Here is a 20,421-nt window from a genome sequence, read left to right on the forward strand (position 1 = left end):
GACCTACCAGAGCACCTAGACGTTGTAATGCGGAGTGTTGCAGCACTTTGCAGGCCAGGGAGGCTCAGGATCAAATCCCTTCTCTGCTCAAGGTGGTTCAAAATCTTCCCCATCTCTCACCTTTACTGTAAGACCATCTCAAAATATGCTTCAGTGATGTTCCTCAGTAGCAGACTTAGCAGCTGAGCTGTTTAGCTTTTAGCACTGTCACTAGAATTAATCACCTCCTGCCATACACTCCCAGTTTCTGTCTGGAGCTGCACCCTGGGCTTCTGGCTGTTTGGTTGTATGGCTTTAGGCTGTTCATGGGGGAAAATGTCCCTACAAGGTAGAGTTTGAGCTCTTGAGTAGCAAGCTGTGTCTGTAGCTCAGTCAGATAACTCCAGCATAGCCATGTGGTGGGTTTTTTTAAGGTGTCAGCAAGGCAAGTATAAATTTCTGATATATTCTATCTAAAGCCTTGAACTCTGCCAACTCTAGTGGCTTGAGGTCCTGTGGCCAGATATTTGTGATGCACATGAGCTTCTCTAACCTGGAGGAGACTTCCGATGTGTTTTTTAACTTACTTCACAGTGATATAATGTTCCTGTGGATCAGTGGTCACCCCATATACCTTTTAAAATTGCTGTGATAAACTATATTTTGGTTTCTGAGGGGGAAAATAAATTTAGTCCTTCCACCTTGTACCTTTTCTTGCCCATGTTCTATAAACTTTAACTCTTCTTAGACATGTCAAATATGGCAATGGGATTGGTTGCCCATTTGTGAATTTTCTAAAATCCCATTAACTTACTGTGAAGCAGTAGATCAAGCTTTCACTGTGCATTTTCCTAACCTTTTCACATCCTCTCCAGAAGTGGCGGCTTTGGGAGCCAAGAGTGCCTTATAAGGTGTTTGACTGCTCTCAAACTCGGAACTGAGACTCAGCTTCTTATTTTTAGGAGCAGGTTGTGTACATCTGCCTCCTTGCTAAACATTCAGTGATACAAAGTTTTTTTGGGGTCAGTTTTAGCCTATTGGCTGAAAAAATGTAATTGGCTTTAAGGACAAAAAAACCCTACTCTCATAAGCTCTTTTCCTAAGTGTGCACATGTTTGGAGCAACTGAATCTGGCGTACATGTGTCTGGAGGGACACACAGCAGAGGCTTTCTGTTTTTACAGTAGTCCCTGGATCATTACTGTTAATGTAATACAAACTGACCTGACAAGGAAGATATTCTGGATCTGCTTTTGCTATCATATAAGCTGTTGCGGTTTTATTTCTTCTAATAACTTTGTTCAACAGTACTGCATAAACTCATCTGCCAGGCCCTTGCAACTTCTTAATTGAACTACAGTGTCTCTTTTCCAGCCCTCTATTCCCAAGAGTCCATACAAAGATATTTTCTGTCCTTGTCTTTTCACTGTGTCCTTACACTGGCTCTCCCAAGCATTCTGCACTGGTTATTCCTTGTCCTGACTTTCTTTTAATCCTATTTGACAGTTGTGTTCTGCTCCCTTGCCTGCCTTCTCTTCTGGTTGCTGGAGACGGTGTCTTCCTGTTCTCTCACCCTCTCACCTCTTTCCAAATCCTTGCTCTTCATGCTGCCTCTGCAAGACTCAACATCGTTAGTGCTTCAACAGCAGGGGGTTATCATCCAGTAAAAGCAAAACTTCTTGTAGTGTACAGCATCCAGACTCTGTTAACATTCAGTAGATGAATACGTTCTTGGACATTTCATTGGAGGATATCTTGGATGCTGCTAAATAAGACTTGTTAGGTCCCATTGGCTAGTTTCTGAAGAATAGGGCAAGATGTCCTAGTTTATCTGAGTTGTGAAGATTTTTAAAGCCAGTGAAGCAGAGTGAGCATCTCATCTGTTTTTCTTTTTTAAGCAATCCACCTTCCTCTCTCCAAGATAGTCTGGTGAGAGAATATAGATAAGCCACTCTTTTTTTTTTTTTTTTTCTTTCTTTCTTTCTTTTTTCTCTCTTCCCCCCCCAACCCCAGTTTTCTTAGCAGCTGATGCCAGAATTCAAAATTCTAGGGCAAAAAGGTGGGCACTAGGATTAATTTTTTTTAGTTCTCCAGTTGTACTTTCTAAAGAGAATGTCACTAGAAAGGAGTTTCTGGGATGCTGAGCAGCTGGACATATGCCATGCCCAAGGCTTTGACTCCTGCATGGAGAAAGTTGAATAGCGTTATCTGTGAAATGAGAGAAATCTTGCTGTTCTTTGCCTGGAGACATGCTTGAGTTGATGACCCAGGGCTGTACAAGCCTCTGTCCCTGCAGTGTGAAGGAAGGAAGCATCATATCCACTTGGCAGGTGGGGAAACTGAGGAACAGACTTGTTCAAATCTGCTCAGATGGTCAGCAGTGCAGTTGGGATTTTGTGCTGGACTTTCTGTCCTGTTGGCCGATGCAGCAGACTCTTCCTGGAGGTAAAGGCTCCTGAGGCTGCCAGAAGGGCTGGACACCCCCAGTGCTGTTGGAGGGGAGGGGGGCAGGGCAGAGCTTTATGCTTCCTGTCTTCAACTTGGCTGAGAGCATCTGTGATCACACCTGGACTTTTTTTTTTTCCTTCTTTTCAGGGATGCTTGAATACGACCCAGCCAAGAGATTTTCAATACAGCAGATAAGGCAGCACAAGTGAGTGTTCAGCTTCTTCCTATTAGTCATTCTCTTTCTGCTTCTTATGCTAATGTACCTGTGCTATTGCTCTCACTCATTTTTCTTTTTGACAGCAGACACATGGAAGTCACTAGATACCCTTCCTCCAGCTCTGCTGGAGCTCTGGCAGCCTCTACTTGGCTTTTTTTTCCTCCTATTAGAGCATCCGGTTAAAGCATTTGAATTGCTAACCGGTAAATAATGAATGTGTTGAAAATATGTTTCTGGTGTGACTGGTTCTTGATAATTAAGGGTTTGGGATAACTTTGTTTCAGGGGCCAGCTAGTACTAATGGAGCAGAGGAACAGAGGTTCCTTTAAGGCTGAGTTATTGAAGTAGGATTTTTTTTTTAGTGTGTCTTTTTTTTTTTTTTTTTTTTTTAGTTTAGGGTTTTTCTTTCTGGACAGTCTGAGAGAAATCCCTTGGTATTTGCTCCATGTGGGATCAGTATGTGGAGAAGTCTTCTAGGACAATGAGAAAATTTTTCTTCATCTCTTTAATGTCATACTGCTCCCTCCCCCACATCCTCCCCCTTTATCCTTGCCATTGTCAGAGGGGGAAAGGCCCCGTTATCTCTGAGGATTTTTTTTTTTTTTTTTTTTGAGGATCTGTTTGAACATGCTGCCTCTGAGCAGAGATTTCCTGGGCGGATAAAAGTACAAGAACAAAAAGCATTATAAGGATGCTTCAGCGCGGAGGCTGCATTAGCTTATCTCCTATTTGAATAGGAAGTGCTTCTGAGGACACGCAGAGCTGCCTGCTGGACTGCAGCTGCTCGGCAGAGGTCCTGCCTACAAGCTTGCCCAGAAAGCTTTTGGGAACCCTGTAAAAAAAACAAAACAAAACAAAAACAAAAAAAAAAAAAAAAAACCCAAGGCTCTGATCCTGTAAGGTGATGGGCCTGCTTTGCTTGTGCTGCCTGCAGGCAGCAAGAGCACTATTTTCTTGTCTTGTCTTTGTTTAAAAAAAAAAAAGGCAGTGGTAGCCATGTGCTGCCAGATGATGATCCCTGGTAGATGTTATGGCATCTGCAGGAGCCACAGAACAAAACCAGACAGGCTTGAACTGCACTGCCATTCTGCAGAGATGCAACTTCAACCTACCCCAACTAACATCAAAGCCGGGGCAGCACAGGTCTTAGCTGCCTGGTTAATTAGTTAAGCAGCCATGCTGACTCTTTTAATAGTAGCCAAACACTGTGCATTGGTTGTTTCACTGGGTCTGGGAGGTGATAGGAGCAGGCACTTGCTTTACAAGAGCGCCTTTTCCCCACGCACACGCTTCCCAGTAATAGTGTTTCATGAAAGAGACTGCTTTGGGGCTGGCCTCTTAAATGCTGCACGGCATTTAAAACACTGTAGAGAGCTGATCTTTGGGACAATGGCTCCTGCTGTTATTGACTGTTTTCCCATCTACCACTGAGGACTAGAGTGCTCCAAGTCAGACAGCAAAGCACTGTATGCTTTTGTTGTACTTCTCAGTAAATGACTAGTTCTCCTGTTTGTTACAGCTAGGAGTAGGGTGGTGATCAGCTTATACACAGTCAAACTAGTGCTTTGTCAGTAAGCACTGTAAAGAAGCATGGCAGGAGTTAGCCTATAGAGCGGATTGGTAGGTATCAAGAAAATACTAAAAGCACTTAATTTCCTATCCATACTGTGGGTCCAGACACAGCAATGAATTACCCCTAAGCTTCAGGCAGTGCGGGTGTTTCTTAAGTGTCACTATCTGCTAGGTATTTGAGCTAGTTATCCAATTCTGTATATACTTGATTTTTTTTTTTTTACTTCTCGCATGTGGCAATGAGCTTTTGCGTCAGCTTTGCCCAGCTGGAAGCAGAGAGGTTTCTCTAGAGACTCTGCATGCAGTTAGAGAGCAGGAAAAACTAGAGCATGCTTCTAGCATGGAGGGCAGTCACAAATATCCCATGCTATATAGCCACAACTTTCTTTCTAATTGGGCATGGCTGCTAGTGGTGTGGCTTTTAACATCAAAGCACCAAGAAAAGGGTTGAAGAGAGACTCTACCTGCCAGTACAGAAGTGTTTCCAAGGCTTAGTCTCTTATTAGTTTTCTGTGAGCTTAGCCAGTGCTTCTTAACAGGCTTTTCTCCCCTATTAGTAATTGCCTCCTTCCTCCTGCTGCGGCATCCTAATAATTACATCAAGCACAGCAGAGCTTGCAGCCTCGGGCTCTGGATAGGTCTGTCCGTCTCCTCCTTGTGGAGGAGCATTGTGCTAAAGAACCCAGTGTTCAATTCTCTTGGCTTTTCTTTAAATAGAAGAGAAGCTTTGTCCTTAACTCTTACCCTGACTCTGATTTATTTAAAACTGAACAAAGCAGTTAAAGGGACAGCAGGTAGCCATCCAGATATTGTTAGAGGGCTTTTTTGGGAGTGTTTTAGTAAGAGACTTGATTTCTAGACTCCTTAGATTAATGGGGGTGGGGGGTAGTTATTAATGATTTAAGGTTTCTCCGCCCTCCTCCCTGTGTTGAGACATGGATACTAGACTATAGAAATATCAAGTGATTTCCCCAGGTTGCCCTGCTGAGATGGATATAGAACCTGGCTCAAACCAGAATTACCTGGTGCCCTTCCATACTGCTAGAAGTTTCTGTATGTTTTTGAGCTGATGTTACTGGTGATTTGCTCATATGGGAGCTCATGGTTCTCAAAGTGCACTGAGAAATCAGTGGGAACAGTCTTGGGCAGCGCTCTTCGTCCTGGAGCCAAACAGCGCTAGAACAAGGCTTGTGTCAGTGCTGCGAGAAGGGGTTGCATTCCCGTCCTGTGGTGAAGGGCAATGCCCTACCAAGGGAAGCATCAATAAGCAGGTGTTACCCAGCTGTGGAGCCTGGAGCTCAGGATCCATTCCCAGCTCTGCTGCACGCATGTTGGATAAACGGCTCTTGTTTCATCTTCCATAAAATGATATTTCTTGCTCTGGTAGTGGCAGCAAGCATAAAAGACTTAATCAGCAGATCAGGTAAAACAGTGAGGAAGTACTGAGTATTGCTCCAGTGAGCAACAGAGCTGCTGGAGACAGAGAAGGCCTGGTATGGCAGAGTGCGTAGTTATTCCTCGGCTATTTGATTCTGCCATTCCTTCCTCTATACTTCTGTCAGCTACTCCAAATTCTTTATTTCCCCCCTTCCCCCATATAGCAGCAGCCTCATTTGAAGAATTCTGTAGGAAGTCTGCTTAGTTTTATGTCTGCCAGCTGCCCTCCTCTTTTCTTCATCTGTACAGCTAAACTCTGGCATCAATTCCATGTTTCTGCATTTTGTTATAATTCAGCAGGACCAAGCTAACTTTGCTTAGCCCATTCTTTGCTTTCAAAGGCTTTTCAAGCCTAGTCAGTTTGTGCAGTGCAGACTTACTAGTTGTAAATTGAAATGGAACGAATTAAAACTCTCAGCCTGTCATCGAAGAGAAGTTATGAACTGCTAGAAGCTGACTCCTGAATTATAATGAAAGAGCCTTGAAAGCTGCTCTTCCCAGGAGGAGCTGCATAGGAGGATGCTCACTGAGAAGCCAACACTTCTCGGTCATTTGCCCGAATATTTTGTACTCCTGGTTTTGGGGACAGTAGAGAGGTGCTGCCAAGAGCTGGGGACTCAGCAACCTTTCCCTACAGGTTATTCACTGTCTCCTCTCTACCTTGTGCTTTTGCTGAAGGGCTTAATGCTCGTAAACTGCATTTTGTAACTAATTCACTGACCCTGCTGCAGCACTTGAAGCTGAAGTGATGAAGTGGATGCAGAATTCTACCTCTGTCCCTTGTTTCCAAGGCAACCATCTTGCCTTCTTTCTCCAGAAGTGTCACACTTAATTTGTTCAGTCATAGATACGGTTCCAAGAGTTCATAGCAAGAAAGGGGAGACACTTCCACCTTTTATTGGTGGAGGTGCAAATTAGCCTTCTAGGCTAGTGCCTCCTCCTGACCTCCTGGAGGGTGCAGTGCCAGCTTCCCAGATGCTCATGCTCACCTAAGAGATTCAGAGGGTGACAACTGGATGCTTTTCCGTGTTCAGATCCTGTGCACTGAAGCACTTGGAATCTACCTTTGTGTTGCCCCTGTAGATTCCTTTGCAGGTGCTGTGCATGCTTGTTGACTTGTGTGCCTGGATTCCTGGGAATGAGAGGGGTTTCCCTTCACTGCTGCTGGAGCATGTGTACTGATAGGCTTTTCCCATCTCTCCTGTATCAGTGGTGTCATGGTGTCGTGCAAGAATCTCTCCTCAGTGCAAGATGACAGAGGGGAAAGCACAAACTCTCCTCCTTTCCTTTCTTGTTTAGGCACCTGGGTTTTGCTTATTTCTCTGTGGTAGGCCCATGGGAAGGAATCTTTAGTTCTTCTACCCACGTTTTGCAAATTAATTTCATAATGCAACTATGTATGGTGTGTTAAAGGATTCAGTACCTCCATCTGTGCACAGAACACCGCACTTCTCTTGTGTGGGAGTCTGAACTGTGACCTCTGGGTCTAGCATCAGCTAGGGGAAAACTGTCTTTTTCTTAATTATTTCTAGTTTTTGATGAACCTGACTTAACATCAAGACACATTCAGGTTCTTATAGGAGTTGGAGCAATGACTGCTCTATGCATTTATTACTAGCATGTGTTGTCTTTCCCAGGCATACTGTTGTGTGCCTTCCACATCTGTCTGCCTGAGAACAGCTGAATGAAATTAGAATGCTGCTAGTCGTTGATGTGGTGATTGTGCCCTTCCAGTAAGCTTGAAGCCCCTTACATGATGTGATGAGAGGTGGAAAATCATTCATAATCTATCCTTTCTGGCAGGATGGAGACCTGCAACTTGGCATCTGGTTTCAGAGAAAATCATTCATATCCAAAACAAGCAAACTGAAATATTTGTGACCTAGAATGGGAAGTGAATTAGCCATAAGTATTTGGAAGCTGCAGCTGTGCTTACTGATTCTTATTTTAACCTCACTTATACCAGAACTTGAAAAGAGCAGAGTGATGACTTCTAATGTAATGTTTGAGCTTAGAAGCTGCAAACCAGACAGGCTCATTAGGCCCTGGTCTGCCTAGATTCACTTTTGTCATTCAGTCCTTGACCCTTGCTGTTTTAACTCCCTGTAGGTTATGGCAACCCTTCTGGATGCTGCTTCTTAACTGGCAGTTTAACTATTAATGCTCCTGCTACTGCTGCCTAGAGCTTCTGTGCTTCACAGCATTCTCAACAAGCTTGCAGAGTAGTAGGAAATACTCTTTCCCCTGCTATTGTTCCCTTCAGTCTGTTTCAAATTGCTGGGAGTGGCAAAGAAATGCTTCACAGACCACAGAGGAATCTACCTCTTCCAGAGGCTGTGTTCTGTGCAAGTGGCACTTCTGAGATCTGCGGAAACCTTTTCTCCCCCTTAGCTGCTAAAGAACCAGTCTGTTAGTACCAAGTAAATTGCTATGTTTGCTGTTCCAATGCAGTTTGCTCGGAAATCAGCAGTGAAATTGTTTGTGAATAAATGGTCAAATAGGGTGCTTTGTTAGAAGTATTCCAGTCCAGCCTGTGCTTTAATGTCGGTGATAAAGGCAAGGTGAGGGAGGGACATTCATCTTCTCTACATCACTGTCCAGTGGAATAGTTACACTGTGGGAGAGTAGCTGCTTTTTAGCATAGCCAGTATCCAGTAGCATCTTGAGCTGATTTAGGGCATTTGATGGAGCCAGTGGTCCTCAGCTGAACAGCAAATCTTTTCTTCATTAATAATGTCTCCAGCACCAGTGTAGAAAGCAGAATCCCTGTCCCTGCTGGAGAAATGCTTGCCAGGAAATACTCTGCTACTCCATACAGAATTGCTTGAGGCTCCTTCCAAGAGGTCTTTGATTTTTTCTTAGAACTTCAATGAATTTCTCTTCTCACTCTACATCCTCATTACCATATATGCATATGCAAGTATTTGAAATCACCTCCCAGAGGATGGAATCATCTATGACTAGAGTATAGTGATTCAGGTTTCAGCTGTTAATAAAATCTATTTTTACTCTCTTGGTAAGTAGGACAGAAGGAAAGAACAAGGCTGAGCTAAAATACAGCAAAATAAAAACACTAGTTACTAGAGCTTCTAGTCTGTTTTCCTTTAAAATGTGGTTTTTAATGGCAGTTGTTCTGATCTTATTTATCTCATGTATTTCATTCTCCTGAAGTTCCTAGTATTTAGTTTAGTTCCATCTAGCTCCAGTGCCCCTGGCAAAAATAGCTGGTGGCTGTGTTGGGTCTTCTATTCCTGTGCTAGATAATCCTGCCAAGCTAGATGAGCCTAGGCTGAATTTGCTGTCTTGACAGTCATTTCCCTGATGAAAGCAGTCTCTCAAGGAAAGGAAATCAAATGATCAAATTAAGTGTTGTGTGCCATGCACATCTTAGCTGCTAAAGAACCAGTTTGAGGAAGCAATCAGCAGGATTTGCTAAAACTATTGGCCAAAATCTAGTTACGTTGGACATGCTGACTTCCTGCTAGTCTAGTAGCTAGGATGACCTCTTATTTGACTTTTGTATTGCCATCTTCATGGGCTAGAGGCCATACTTGACAAATTAGATCTGCATTCAGTTTCCTATCACTTCCTAAAATATGTTTCTTTCACCATGGCTTCCAGTATTGCCATGGTAGGGCCACGGAAGAAATACCAGTAGACCTGCATCAATGCATAAGTGGAACATGCTAACCTTATAGCTCTTTGAGATGTTGTCTATCCATTCAGACTATAAGCATGGAAGGGGCTGAACACGATTCCTTGCATGACATTGACATGCTCTATGATTAACCAAAATAAATTTCCTGTTTAAAATTTTAGGATGTAGGGACCACTTCACATCACTGACTCTTCCTTGCTGCAAGTGGCAAGATGCTGGCTTCCTCACAGAGCAGTAGATGGACTTAAAAACTTAGTCACTCCAGAGAAAACGCCCTGAGGATGTGTTCTCAGATCTTGCTGAGAATTTAGTGTGAGACAGCAGGAAGGCTATTGTCATTCCCATGCAAGAGATCTGAATTTTGAGGAGTGTGGGTTTCTCAAGCCTTTGTATGATCATAGAACCTATGCCTACCCACAAGTCTCCAAGTCCCCTTTAGCTTCTCTGGAGGTGTTCACATTTCAGCGCATCCCTCCTAGAGAACCTCAGTGACAACCTGACCAGCCAGTGTAACTTCCCAAAGCAGGAAGGTTAGCATCCAGTGCAGTTAGTACTGGAATGAACTATTGCAGTGCTGCTGCATGGTTGTGGAGCTCAAATGCCATGGGTTGGAGCACTGACTTTGCAGTCCATGTGGGAAACTCCACAGCTGCCACTGCTCCTCTAAGGACCAGCTTCAGACTGTCTTCTGGGAGAGTTACCACTGCTTAGCACTTACAAAACTGAGCTGTCGTACCAAAAGCATAGATGCCACCAACTGTCCACCTGAAACCCTTCAAAAAGGAGACAAGAAATATAAGTCTGCCATTGAACAAGGGCTGGCATAGAAATGCAACTTTTTTTTTTTAACTGAAAGGGTATGAACAATAGCTTTTTTCCATGTGTGTGTGGTAGGGAGGAACACCTTTTTTCAAAGCCCACTTCAGACTGGGGAAAGGCAAGCAAAGAGTCTTCCCAGACAGACTTGAAGCTAACCCATTTTACTTTGAAATCATATTTGCTAATTGTGAAGCAGGGCTTCTGAATAAGGGTTGACTCCTCCTAGTTACATTTTTCATTTAGCTCCTAACTCCTTGCTTTTACTGGATAGTTTTATTAGAATGCCACTTTTTTTTTAGGCCTACTGTCAAAGCAATGCAAGACTAGAACAAAATGATAATTATAACTCTTCTGTGCAGGAGGTGCATCCAACCCTTACTTCCTAAAATGAATTTGGAGCTAGAGTGATAAAAAACAGATGGCTCAGGTTTATAAGAGCTCTCTGGTGACTGGCTTCAACCTCTCCTCTGTGGTTACTAGCTAGAAGTTACTTGATGTCCCTGTGAACTATTGAGGGGGGGAACATTCGTCTCATATCAGGCTTATTTAGGGCAGCAGTTGGAGATAGGTCAAGAAGTAAATGTGCAGTGAGGTCATATTTTTAGATCTTCTCACTCTGCTTTTGAGGTGGGTTTTCAGAGACCTTAAGCTGATTCCTAAAGCTGCACCCTTTTGTGGTCTGAAATAAAATTCAGGAGAGGGAAAAGCCTTAGACTTCCTAGGCTAACTGCTGCAGTGAAAGAGTCTGAATGTCCCTTCATGCACGTAAGTGGCACCCACTTAGTGTTGCACTCACGTTAGTAAATAGTGCAGTTGGTCTGGTGAGGTTTGCTTCCTTTGTTACTATGCAAAGACCGGGAAGAATATGTCTTAATGTGGCTTAACTGACATCCAATCCACAGCATAGAAGTAGGGTTTTAGTATCTGTGCCAATATCAGGCTGCTATTCAGAAGATGGTCCTGGCTGTGAGAGCTTTGATACTTTCTGTCCCCTTCCTTCATTTGGGATGACCCTCCAGGGCAAGACATAAGAAACAGCCTGATGATGAAGTGCTTCTGCGCAACAGCCCCCCTGGTAGCAAGGACAGTCGGCTGCTCAGCAGGGCAGACGCAAAGGCTAGCACAGCACAGTTCCTCTAGGAGGGGAGGGAGCAATTGGATGGCCAAAGCCTGAGCTTTTAATTCTTTAGCTATAGGCAGCTGATTCTCCCTGCTGGTGGGAGATCAGGATGTGTTGCAGGGGAAGCTAGGCCTTGTTATGGTGAGGGGAAGGTGTGTGGGATGGAAAGGCATGTCAGGTATCTGGGTCCTGGAGGAATGTTGCACCTGCATTCAAGAGAGGGTTGCCAGGGGTGCAGAGGCTCCAGCAGTACATCTGGGAAACTGTTTCAGTGCCAGCATCCAGCACTAATAAATGTCCCAGGGACAGGCTCGTGTTGGAACCCAGATATGAAAGCACAATAAAAATGTGAATGGCCGCCCATCTGGCTCCCGAGATACTGACATGATATGAGCCTGTTGGATTCTTGATCTAATTAAGAAAAGCTTTCAGTACTGAGCTCCTTTACTGGGCAGATGGCAGTGCTATGGATACTGGTTTTAATGGTAATAGAAGTCCCTTGAGGCAGAGGTGGGATAAAAAGATAAAGTATAAAGCATCTTTGCTGTCATCTTGCTGAGAACTGCCTTTTCAAAAGAGTTTGGGGGTAGATACCATTCTCCTTAGACTTGCATTCTCCAGGTTTTCTTCTGTCTTCTCATGCTGCATTATCCTCAACTTTAGGGTAGAAGCAGAATTTTCTCCTTTTCTGTTTGCTTTGACGATACAACTGAAGGAGCTGTGGCAGCTCTGCTAATATGTTATGACCTAGAGGTAGGGAACAGTAGTTTTTCTTTGTCTCTCTGGTTTGGGCTTGAATTGGTGATGGGTAAAATGTTCCAGCGCTCTGTTTCCAGATCCTGAGCCATGCTTGTGTGGATGGCACACGCTCGAGGGTGTCTTGCAGTAGAAACCAGTATGCCAACAGCTGGGCGGACCCGTTAGAGTTTCTTAAATGGCAAAGCACCCACTAGTTGGAAAACCTTGAGGAGTGGCTTGCAGAGCTGTTAGTGTCCCTGCGGTATAGTCAGCAAGACCGAGGCTTGCCTTTCTTGAAATTTGCCTCCGTAGGTTATTATACAATAAAAACCTGCAGTGGCATAAAACTGTCTAGGAAATTTTCTACAAATGAAAGCTCCATGTAGCTTTGAATGTTGGGGTGGAATGGGAACCATCTCATACTAACAAGGATTTCCTTATACCTTCTAAAAGTGAAGCTGTACTGATGAAACTCTGCTCTTGGACTCTTTGCAGTTGGTTTCGTAAGAAACATGCTCAGGCAGAGGCTCTGGTCCCCATACCTCCCAGCCCGGAGACAAAGGACAGGTGGAGGAGTATGACGGCGGTGCCTTATCTGGAAGATCTGCATGGCTACAACGAGGAAGAAGATGATGACTTGTATGACATTGAAGATGATATCATCTACACTCAGGACTTCACAGTACCAGGTAGGAGAGAAGGATGCTGGGATAGACAGGGCAAGGGAGCATTTATTTTGTTTTGTCTTTCCTTCATGCCTGCTTAAAGTTTTTAGGAAAGGCTGTGTGATTTGAGCAAATCCTTTCAGCAGTTGAGGAGACTATTGATTATTAAGTGGTGTGAGTGACGCACAGTGTTTGAGTGAGCCATGATGCTCCGGATGTCTTGGTTCTTTATTTGATCAAACAGGATGCCCCTTCCTGTGTTACCCACATGCCAATTTCCTTCCTTGCATCCAGTAATAGCTTTTTTCCTGCTGGATTCTGTTGTTCAGCACACTTAATTCTTTTGGCCAGTTTTACTATACTATCTCTGAGTTATTTTGGATCACAGCCCTAAAATGACTCAGTGTTCAGAGTAGATGGCACATCTGGGGAAGAAGGGTGCTTATAGCCTTGCACTTTGGTTGAGACTTATTTTTTCTGCTCCAGTCTTTGTAGCTACTTCTTACAGAATTGCTTCTTTCTTTATTTGGGTTTTCCAATTGTTTTTAAAGTAAGCCAACCGGTAAGTACAGAATTTGGGGTGGAAGGATAGGTATGTGGATTTAACCATGCATTTTTTGCAAAGTGGTGAAAATCAGTTGTGTGGGTGTGTGTTTTTTCTGGCCTCTCTGTATCTATAAGCCACGTTAACTTGTGAGGAGAGGACTGAAGGGCATGTCCTTGGGAAGACATAAGGACAAAGACTGGTCGTCTTTGCAGTCATTGCTAGCAGTGGTACTAGCCAACTGAGGCAGTGTTTTTTGTCTCCCTGTCTATACTCCCATTTCCTAAATCCACACATCATAAGTTTATTAATTGCTCTGAAGTCTTCAGTGTGTTCTACCCTAGTTTTGTTGTTGTTGTTGTTTTGCAGGGGTTTTTTTGGAGGGAAGGTTTTAAGTACTATTTGTAGGGTTACTGATATACCTTACCACAGTGTGATTTGAAGTATCTGGGACTGAGCTTTCCCAGTTGATAAGGGGAAAGCCCTAATGTCTGTAGTGCAGGACTCACCAAACTAGCTTTAGTTTCTTCTTTACTGATAGCCAGGTGGGATTCTGTGGGTCTGAGTATGGGCAAGGTCTGGTTTCACCTGTGCAAAATGTTTTACCTGAAGATCTTGTCTTGCTCGTGGTTTCCTCGTTAGATGGAAAGTTTTCTTAAACTGCTTCCTGACTGACCGTGATCATCATAGAAGAATAAAGTGTCAGGCAGATACTAGCCTTGAGTTGTACCTGATGTCCAAAATTCCCTTGAGCAACAACTTGAACCAAGATTGGCCTTCCAGGTAGCTCTTTTCAAGGGACAGAAGTGGGGAGAGACTGCTTTGAGCGAGTCAAGCCAACTAAGCCAGCAGAGTCTTAGCTCCATGCTGTGTGGCATCCTCGGGTAACAGTCCCCAACAAGGAGTCTGTACAAATGTTCAGCCAAACGGATATGTAGGTGGGTCGGAGGTGGAGCCTGCCAAGATGAAGGGAGCCTCATCAAATGAAATAGATTATTCCAAGTGCTGATTCACTGGTGACAGTCGGGTAATTCATAACCTTTTCTAATAGAACTGATGTCCCAGTGCCAGCTGGGTGACCTGCAGAGCTCGCTCTTCTTTGCTGTCTTCTTATGTCCCACAGACTTTTTTTTTTTTGACCAGGGCCAGAGCTTTTCCTCATAGCCTCATGGAGGCTTTTTAAAAGGAGAATTCCTTTTAAAAATGTGATAGACTCATTGAAGCAAATACTTGATTGCTAGGGCTTATCTAAGCACAGGAGCAGGAAAGAGAACTTGCCAGATGCCTTCCATGCTGTCCGAGGGTAGTCTTCCTCTGCAAATGTTCCTGACAAGAACAGCTCGTGTAAGCACCCAAGATATGATTCTGCAGAAGTGTCAGGGAACTGCAGGGTCCATCAAAGGCAGTGGAGTTTCAGTGTAATCATGAGGCTGCCAGGTTTAAAATCTATAACTAGCATAACTTTTATCCCTTTCTAATGCTATGTTTCCTTTCTGAACTGGTTTCAAGAGGCAGAAGGAAGGTGTGGCTGGTCTGTGTGTGCCTATAGCATCCCTTGAAGGACCAAGTGAGAGTTCTGGTGGGAATGGGAGCCCAGACTTTATCCTGCTTCTACTCTAGTGCTTATAGCATCTTTTAAATTGAGGTTTTTAAATACATGGTTTAAACTCCTCTGAAACTGTGCTGTATGAGGAGATTTGTAAGAGTAGATCTCTTGCACATAGTGTTTGACTACCTAGCAGCCAAACCCAAGAACCCACAGGACAGTCTGTTATTGCTTCTTTGGCATCAGTCTGGAGAATAAGCATATGCATGACTCTAACCGTGCTCTGTTGCTTTCCTGTACGTTCCCAGCTGCAGAGGAGGAAGCTGAGGCAGGGCTTAGAGCACTGAGCAGACCAGCCGAGCTGTTTGGAGAGGAAGCTGTGCTCCCATCAGCCATGAGCACAGAAGAGGAGTGGCAAACTTAGCCTAGGTTTGAGAGCCACTGCCCTCTTGTGCTTCCTGTGGCCTGAGCTAATGGCAGAGGCTGGAGAGTGCAGAATCATCTCCTTGCTTTCCCCAAGCTTCAAGATGCTTCCTATTGCCAAGACAGTTGTATTATTTCAAAAGCAGATAATTCTGTTCTGCAAGGGAATCTTTCTTTATTTTTTTGGGCTTTGTATTTTTAAGCAAAGCCTAGTTGTAGGGGTCCAGCATGCTGCCGAGGAAGAAGCACAGCTTGTGACACTTGTCAAGTAGCTCAAACTATTGCCAATCTCTAACTCATCCCTTTTAGGGTGGGTTACTCTGCCTGTGTAATCCAGCCCATTCCTGCGGTCCTGCCACACAGAATGATTTCACCCAGAAGATGTGTTCCTGACTGTTCTCACTCTAGTTAAAATGTTTGGTTTCTTTTTGACTCTTTCTACTAGTGATTAGCCTGCTGCCTGATTTATGCACTTCAGTGTGATAAAAGATGAAAACTTAGGCAGACTTCCAACTTTAACGAGTGATCATGTGTCCAGCAGGCCCAGGAGGGAGATTATGTCTGTTCTGCTTGCTGGTGAGGGTCTCTGGCCTGTGGCGCTGCAGCTGGCTGTTGCATGTTACCTTTGCGTTTAGGGAAAAACACCCTGCTCTGCAGTTTCTTTGAAGAAGAATAGCAGGGTGTGTGGGATCCTTTTTCCAGTCAAGTGAGAATTGGTGTTGAGCCCTCTGCACGGAGTGGACTGTGTGCCCACGTGAGCAGTGAGTGAAGAGAACATCTTCCTGCTCTTCAAATGTTGGTATCAGCTCTTGGGCCTCCTACCGCCATAGGTAGCAGGGGCTGCATCCCGTGGGCAGCGTCATTTCCCTGGGCGTGCACGTGCTTGCGCTGGTGCGAGGTGCTCTTCTAGCAGTAGCTAGCGGCAGTGTTGATCTGCCAGCTGAGGTGGATGTTCCCCCCACGCACAGGCAGGTGACTGTTATAGTGGGAGATTGTCTCCAGAGCAGTAATATCAGCTATTATACACTTCTAATGCAAACAGCAGTATTTAAACCCAAATAAGAGCTGTCACTTCAGAAAGTGACAGGCAAATTACTGGAAGATGTGTGAAGTTCTCATGCATAATTTGTGCTGTTTCAGAGGGATTAGAGACCTGAAGTTTAATAGTAGCCCCATAGACCAGCACTTCCCATATTACAATTAGCCTGCGTGGGCAGACTGAACGTGATTTTTCTTTTAATTAAGACTTGAATGGTGATGTTCTTTTAACCTTTCAGTTACTTCACGAGTTGCTGTATAATATTGCTCAGGCGACTAGTAAAATAAAGCATTGTTTCCAGACAACCTAAATGTCCCCTTAATTATTTAGCACTTGGGTGTTCTGCTTTTGTGGAGATGATAGACTGAACTGGACAAGTCCATGAGTGGTGGATTCATCCGCCATCAAACACAATAGTCCGGATGTAGCCTACAGCTCAGGAAGCCCCCAAGAACTGACCATCTGGAGCAGGAGAAGGGTGGTTCTCTGCTGGATGTTCCTGTGCTGCTTTCCTGAGCACCCATCACTGACTGCTGTCAGGCAGGGCGCTGGATTAGGTAGACCTTTGCATGTGAACGTGTATGGCTTTGTTCTCAAATCAAGGGCTGTGTTTGATCAGCATGGGACTAATTCCTCTCCCATCAGACATATCACCTATGGCTTGGCTCGCCCTAGAAAGAGCAAAAAGCACAGCCCAGATTACCCACAAACTTGGCAAGAACAGATTTGATTCAGGCTTAAGCACTGGTTGACTGAGAACTGGTCTGCTGTGTTGGATCATTCTCTCCACTTTATCCTACAACTCTTGATCAGGCAGTGATGAAGCTGTTCATAGGACTTGGCAAGATACCTTAAAATAAGGCTGTTAACAAAAGCAAGGACGATAAGGGCTGGTGAGGTGGGATATAGAGGTGCGCTCTGACAAGTTAAATGTTTGTGACGGGCAGAAATCTGCTCACCAGAACTGCAAGACTCCCTCATAGCAGGTTTATGTGAGCAGTGGGAGGTGAAGAGGGAGCCTAGCGTGGGTATAGGCTGTGCCCTATCACGTTTGTTTGACATTTGCAAAGGCAAGGGGGCAGCTTGCAAAGAGGATAAACTTAATCTTTCTTTCCCCAGTCTTCCTGCAGGATCCTTCTGAACTTGCTCAGCTCTGTGTGAGTTACACTTCTAACCGAGTGATGTTGTATTAAAATAAAACTTAAAAAAAAAAAAAAAACTTGTAAATGACTGATCAATTCAGTTGTAGTTCCATTGGGCAGCGAGAGCATGAGTACCAGTGACTCACAGGCAGGAGTGGGTGTTCGATTAGTGAGGGAAAGAGGGAACCTCATTAAATCTTGCGTTCTTCAGAGAAAGAAGGGGCTTTGAGAATGTGCTTTTATTTTTAAAGAGTTATTTAAAGATTTATGTGGCTCCATAGAGAGCCTTAAATGTTACATGCCCCTGGTTCAATCTGTGTTAAACATCTCATCTGACGGAAGTGCTGAGGAGAGAATACCGAGACACTGAGCACGTGACAAACCATTCTTTCCAGAAGTGGCTGCCTTCTTACTTGGAGAGGGAGCGTATGCAGTAAATGGATTTAAGCATCTTGCTTGTTGCCTTTGTGCTGCATTTCAGATTTAGAAGGCTGTGCTCTGCTGTTCGCCCATACCATACCGTTAAACCCTTCTTCAGCTGTAGCCCCTGCCTCCTGCAGAGGCAAATGGCTGTATAGCTTGGTGGTTTTGTTGTTTCACTCCTTTAGCATTCAGTCTGAGGCTAGAAAATAAAGACAAGACTAGAGTCTTAAAGTAATGCCTAGCACTTGAAAAGCTGCGTTTCTAGCCGCAGATCATGTGTGCGTGTTTACCTGACAAACAGCGGCTCAGAAGCTCTTCACGATTTTATTTTGAAACCTTTTTTGTGCCTGAATGAGCTGGATGGAGCCATTAAGAAATGAGAGGTGGCAAGGACGAACACACGCATACTCAATGCCTCTCAGCCCTTCTTTTATTCATCTTATTTTTAGCACTGTTCAGCTGGTAATGGTAAGGTAGGATATAGTTGTTCAAACAGACACGGCACTGGGTCACTGGCTTCCGCGTGGGCAGACAGTTGCCAAGATTTCATCCCATGTTGAATTTTTATTTTCATTAATTTGCACGTCAGCAACTGTCATTGGTGAAGGAGGTAAAATTAGCTTGCAATTCACCCTCCCGCCTTAGTATCCATAATAGATTCCTGGGATTGTTCTTTTGCAGGAGGGTGGGAGGGGGAGGAATAGTCACACAAAAGACGAATGAGCTGGTTAGGGGTTTTTTCCCCTCCCCAGTCAAAAATGTTAATTGATTTGGCCTGAGTTCAGCTGAGGGAGGGGAAGGATAAGTGTTCAGCTTTGCTCTGAATGGGGCTATTCGAGGCTCTGCAAGCATGTAATTAGAACGTAGGAAGAAGTAAAATAAAACCCTGAATTCTGAGTGGGGAAGCGTGGCCGGGATGCGGTTGTCCTGGGCAGCAGCTTGACCGTAGTGAGCCACGATGCTCATGAGTGACTGGGGAAAGCCTAATTCCTAGAGGAACTCCGAGGGGCCAGTGTGTCCCCCTCCTCTGGAGGGGCTTTCAGAGGTCAGATGCTTCAGCTTTTTCTAGCAAGTCACCCTCTCTTAAGGGATCAGAAGCTGAAAACCGATCAGACTGACAGCCAGTCTGTAACTGGCTGGGCTGCTGAGTGTGGTTATTTCTGCTTCATGCTCTTGAGCTACGCAATTACCAGTCATGTTCAGGAAGGACCCTGGTAACACGTCCTTTCGCCGTGGCATGGATGGAGGTGCCTCCATCCTTTGTGATGAGCTACGTGAGGACTCAGCTCTACATTTCTCAGGAGGTGCAAGGTTGGTGGCTCCAGCCTGAGGAGAACAGTGGGTGTCCAGCAAGGGGGCAAGAGGCCTGGGTGTACAAAGCTGGTAGACACCCCTGGCAAATTCATCCTTCTCTTTTGCAGTGGCAAGGCAGAAACGCTCAGGTAAGCTCCAGCAAGCCAGTAACTGGGAGCTTTTTCAACACTTAGTTGAGCCACCTGGGAGGGATGCAAGGGGCAGCTGCCCACCAGCAGCCTTTTCTGCCTGGGATCAATTGCACTTGTAACCCAAAATCACCCCACGACAGTCAGAGCAGTTCTAACCTCCCGCTCTCACGGCCTTTGGACCCCTGTGTGGCGGTGCTTCCCAAGCCTCTTGTACACCAGCAGTACCTCACCTCTCTGGCCCCAGCTGTGCTGTTCTGGTCCGGAGGCCCTGCTCTGGGGTGCTCTTGTGCCCAAACCACAGCACAGGGAAGGTGTTCCTGAAAGCCAGGGGCACAGCTGACCAGTTTAAAGAACTGGCTGCTTTGATCTGCAGATCAATCAGCAGGGTAACTTCTCCAGTTGATTCCTGCTTAGGCCCAGCTCTTGAGCTAAGCTTGCTTTTTAGAGGAAGAACATGAACCTTTGGTATACACCCCGGGTTCTCTGGTGCTCGCAGCCTGCTCCAGGCCAGGCTGGCTTTGGAAGTGGTTAATCTGCTGCTTTTGTTTCCCAAATGACTCTTCCACCCACAGGGGAGGACTTGCTGTGCTTAGTCGCGGGAGTCTCTGTAAAAGCCAGACAGAGACGGACGGACGGAGGGAGGGAGCAGAATGAGCTGTAACCTGCATAGCGCTGCAGCAGCAGGGATGCCCCGGAGGAATGTGCGGAGGCGCCGGAGAGAGCAGGGGTCAGCGTAGGCCCTCGCCGCTTTCCTCCAAAGGAGAAGCTGCTCTCCCACCGCCCCGTCCCTGCGTGTGTCCCCCTCCTGCCCCGAACTCAGCAGCGGTGGGGTGATAGTTGGCGCAAATATAGAGAGATGACGCGCCGTTCGGCCTTGGCGGGGAGAGGATTGAGCATCCTTTAAAGAAAATTATACATAATCGTCTTACAGCCTTCGCTTCCACTCAAACCTCTGAGTCATAACTGAAGGGCCCTGGAGCGTGACGTTCCTTCTGGAAGGAAATTGCCTTGGTTGGATCCGGTGGGGGGGAGAGCTGGGAATCTGACGAATCCTCTGCGTGGCCCTGCGTCTGCTCGGGGGACGCACCGCATTACGTGTGCGATGGTGTCCCCCCTCCCAGGGCCAGGGCTGTCCGGGCTGTGGGAGCAGGGCACGGTTGTCCCTCCCCTCTGAACGCTCCTGGCTGAATGGATGTGACCCGATCCT

The 20,421-nt window shown here is 45.4% G+C and overlaps 1 protein-coding gene across 4 annotated transcripts in view; it reads left to right on the forward strand.

Moving 5' to 3' along the window:
* STK11 (serine/threonine kinase 11) overlaps positions 1 to 20,421 on the forward strand; it is a 50,593-nt gene that overhangs the window by 26,543 nt on the left and 3,629 nt on the right. For 3 of the 4 annotated variants that reach the window (XM_067313042.1, XM_067313040.1, XM_067313039.1), the window contains 2 exons: positions 2,574 to 2,631; positions 12,483 to 12,676. In XM_067313042.1, coding sequence (XP_067169143.1) covers positions 2,574 to 2,631; positions 12,483 to 12,676 — 252 coding nt within the window. The remainder of the gene's footprint in view (positions 1 to 2,573; positions 2,632 to 12,482; positions 12,677 to 20,421) is intronic. The other variant, XM_067313041.1, reaches the window with a different exon arrangement.

This window comes from Apteryx mantelli, chromosome 30, assembly GCF_036417845.1.
Source record: "Apteryx mantelli isolate bAptMan1 chromosome 30, bAptMan1.hap1, whole genome shotgun sequence".
Taxonomy (NCBI): domain Eukaryota; kingdom Metazoa; phylum Chordata; class Aves; order Apterygiformes; family Apterygidae; genus Apteryx; species Apteryx mantelli.